Source organism: Temnothorax curvispinosus, unplaced genomic scaffold, assembly GCF_003070985.1.
Source record: "Temnothorax curvispinosus isolate PA1 unplaced genomic scaffold, ASM307098v1 QBEX01016924.1, whole genome shotgun sequence".
In the NCBI taxonomy this organism is placed as follows: Eukaryota; Metazoa; Arthropoda; class Insecta; order Hymenoptera; family Formicidae; genus Temnothorax; species Temnothorax curvispinosus.
Window position 1 is genome coordinate 1 of NW_020226704.1, and position 2673 is coordinate 2673.

The window sequence follows — 2673 nt, forward strand, 5'->3', positions numbered from 1 at the left end:
GAGAGAGAGAGAGAGAGAGAGAGAGAGAGAGAGAGAGAGAGAGATATTACATATGTCATTTACTTTACTTTATAATTCCTGAACTTGATTGTTTTCAAAATAATAAAAAAATGTGCTTCTGCAGATTCAACTCGACATGGTACAACGCAGTTGTTTCAGAGCAGAAGGCATTGTTAATGATAATGATGCGACGCTATCATCCGTTTATCTTGACCGCCTGTAAACTTTATGTGATGTCTTTGCAGAATTTCGGAATGGTAAGAAAAAAGTACGCCGTATTCGGCACGAATCATAACAAACAACAAATAAAGAATGTATGTATCTTTCGAAGACACTTCAAACAGCGATCTCCTATTGCATGGTCATCAGACAAATCTGAAAATGTATTTGTCAAGTTGTAAGCGTAGAAGTAGCGTAGAAAACATTCGTGGGAATATTTAAACATGTACCAATCTTTTTGTTACGATTATATCGAAAATTCTTCTTTGAAAACACAGGAATCTGTCGGTGCAGTAAATTACAGGTAAGTAAATACGCAGAATAAATGTGATACAATCAATAAAGTAAAGCAAAACATGTGCCAAAACTTTTATAATAACAGAATATTTCGTAAAGTATTCAAGACAGTATTACAATTTTTTAAATGACTTTTATTTCAGTGAGAAATTCGCTGATGATTTTATACTTGATTTGTCTTACATAAGACATTCAGTTGTTTATATTTTATCTAAAAATAAATATCTGTATGATAATAATAAGTATTTACTTCTCCATATCTATCTATAGCGTTGCACAGAAATACCACGTTTAAAATACTTGTAATAAAATATTTAAAACGTTGCCGTTAAAATTAAGAAATATTTCTCACATATTTTCTATAAGAAAAAAATATCTCAACGATTTGGTCGTCGTTTGTTATGCACTGTGTAAGAGAGACGCGAATATTTTATTTTACCTTAGACTTGCTTTACTCATCGTTCGCTCCCTTTGCCTGTGAATAATCGAAAAATATTCGCGATGTCGCAGCGTAATAATCGAGCATGTGAGAAAAATTAACACGGTGGATAGAAAACTGCCTGACGACAATTTTTGTTGGCGAATCATCACCGGATGTTTCCCACGTTATTATCCGAACATTGTACGCGCGCTGCCGATCGATCCCCTCGGCGCCGCGGCGCTGCTGAAAAATTCGCACCCCTACGCTAAACGCATGCAATTTTCTTCAATGTTTCGATGAATTTAACCTATAATAAAGATAATAGATAAAGAAATAATAAATAAAAAAAAGTTCCGAGTGAACATAACGAAAAAAAATTTGAGATTATAGCAGTGTAAATAATAATCGCTGAACTCTTGCTTCTACGGTCAGTCTGTTGGCAACTTTTGAAGCAAATGGAACATTCCGAGGAGCATTACTACAAATTGAATCGATTTCTTCTGTCGCTTATCGGACTATCTCCTTATCAAAGCAAACGGAGAGCTCATTTAATAAGAGCTGTTTTAACGGTCACCATACTAATAAGTATAGGTTCTCTGGTACTTACGGTTTAAAAAAATAATTTTTTTTTCAATTTAATGTTAGATATTTTTTGAACTAGAGGATTGGAAATAACATTCTCACGCGGTATCAGAATAAAAATAGAATATAAACTCAGAAACCAAATATCACTGTTTTATCAAAATTATAACGAAGATTCTTCACGAGAAATTCAATCGAACGTGTCTCGGATAATTATTTCTCGATGAAATTATTTCTTTTCGTTCTTATTAAGAGTTAATAACATCTTACTAGATTAATAGCATACTGATTACATCTGACGTCACTATGGACTATATGGTGGATTGGTTGTCGGCGGTTCTAATTGTATCGGGTAGCCTGAGCAACTTGTACACACGTATCATACACGTGGACAAAGTAAGCTGCATATAGATTCTCTAACAATTTGTGTTTCTCATAACTTAAATTTAATAGAATGTATCATTTGTCTCTATATAATATATAAAAACCTAAGTTAGCACTCATTTTTAGATAGATAGATAACCCATTTTTATAAATAGACAAAATTACCATTGTATATACAAATTTCATTCTGTTTTACTCTCTGGAACGTTATTGAGCCTAATTAAGACACTGTGATTTGCAATTACCTTTCTTATTACACATCGCCATAGATAATTTATGAGCAATAAGAGATAAAAGTAAAACGAAGTGAACGTAACAAAAGAAAATTTATATCACAGTCAAAATATGCAACATTACTTTCGTAAATCTTTTAGAATTAGAATTACGTATTACAATTATGTTAACGTATCAATGTAACTTAATGTATAAATGTCTATCGATTCTTTTACTATTTTGAAATACATGATCATTTATTTATCGCTCTACTTTCTTTTAGTTTAGAGAATTATTCGAGCGTATGTCGAAAGACTGGGCGTTGCAAAAGACACACGATGAGACCAAGATTATGCACGAGCATGCTAAGACCTCAAGATTATTCACTCTCTGTTATCTAAGTAAGAGAAACGTTAAACCTGTCTTTGTTTACAGAAGAAAAGGACAGGCGCTTTTGCCTGCGAGTTCAAAATTATATTTCTGTGTATATATATAAGACTGAGACACAACACAATAGTGATTTGTATTATAAGCATCCAACATATTTATCGTACACA

At 32.5% G+C, this 2673-nt stretch overlaps 1 protein-coding gene across 1 annotated transcript; it reads left to right on the forward strand.

Moving 5' to 3' along the window:
* Window positions 1–1379: 1379 nt before the first annotated feature.
* On the forward strand, window positions 1380–2517 carry LOC112467135 (the record flags this gene model as incomplete). The annotated part of the gene is made up of 3 exons (XM_025035617.1): window positions 1380–1536; window positions 1793–1915; window positions 2400–2517. Coding segments are annotated over exons 1-3 (385 nt in total), but the record flags the coding sequence as incomplete, so codon positions are not given.
* Window positions 2518–2673: the final 156 nt, after the last annotated feature.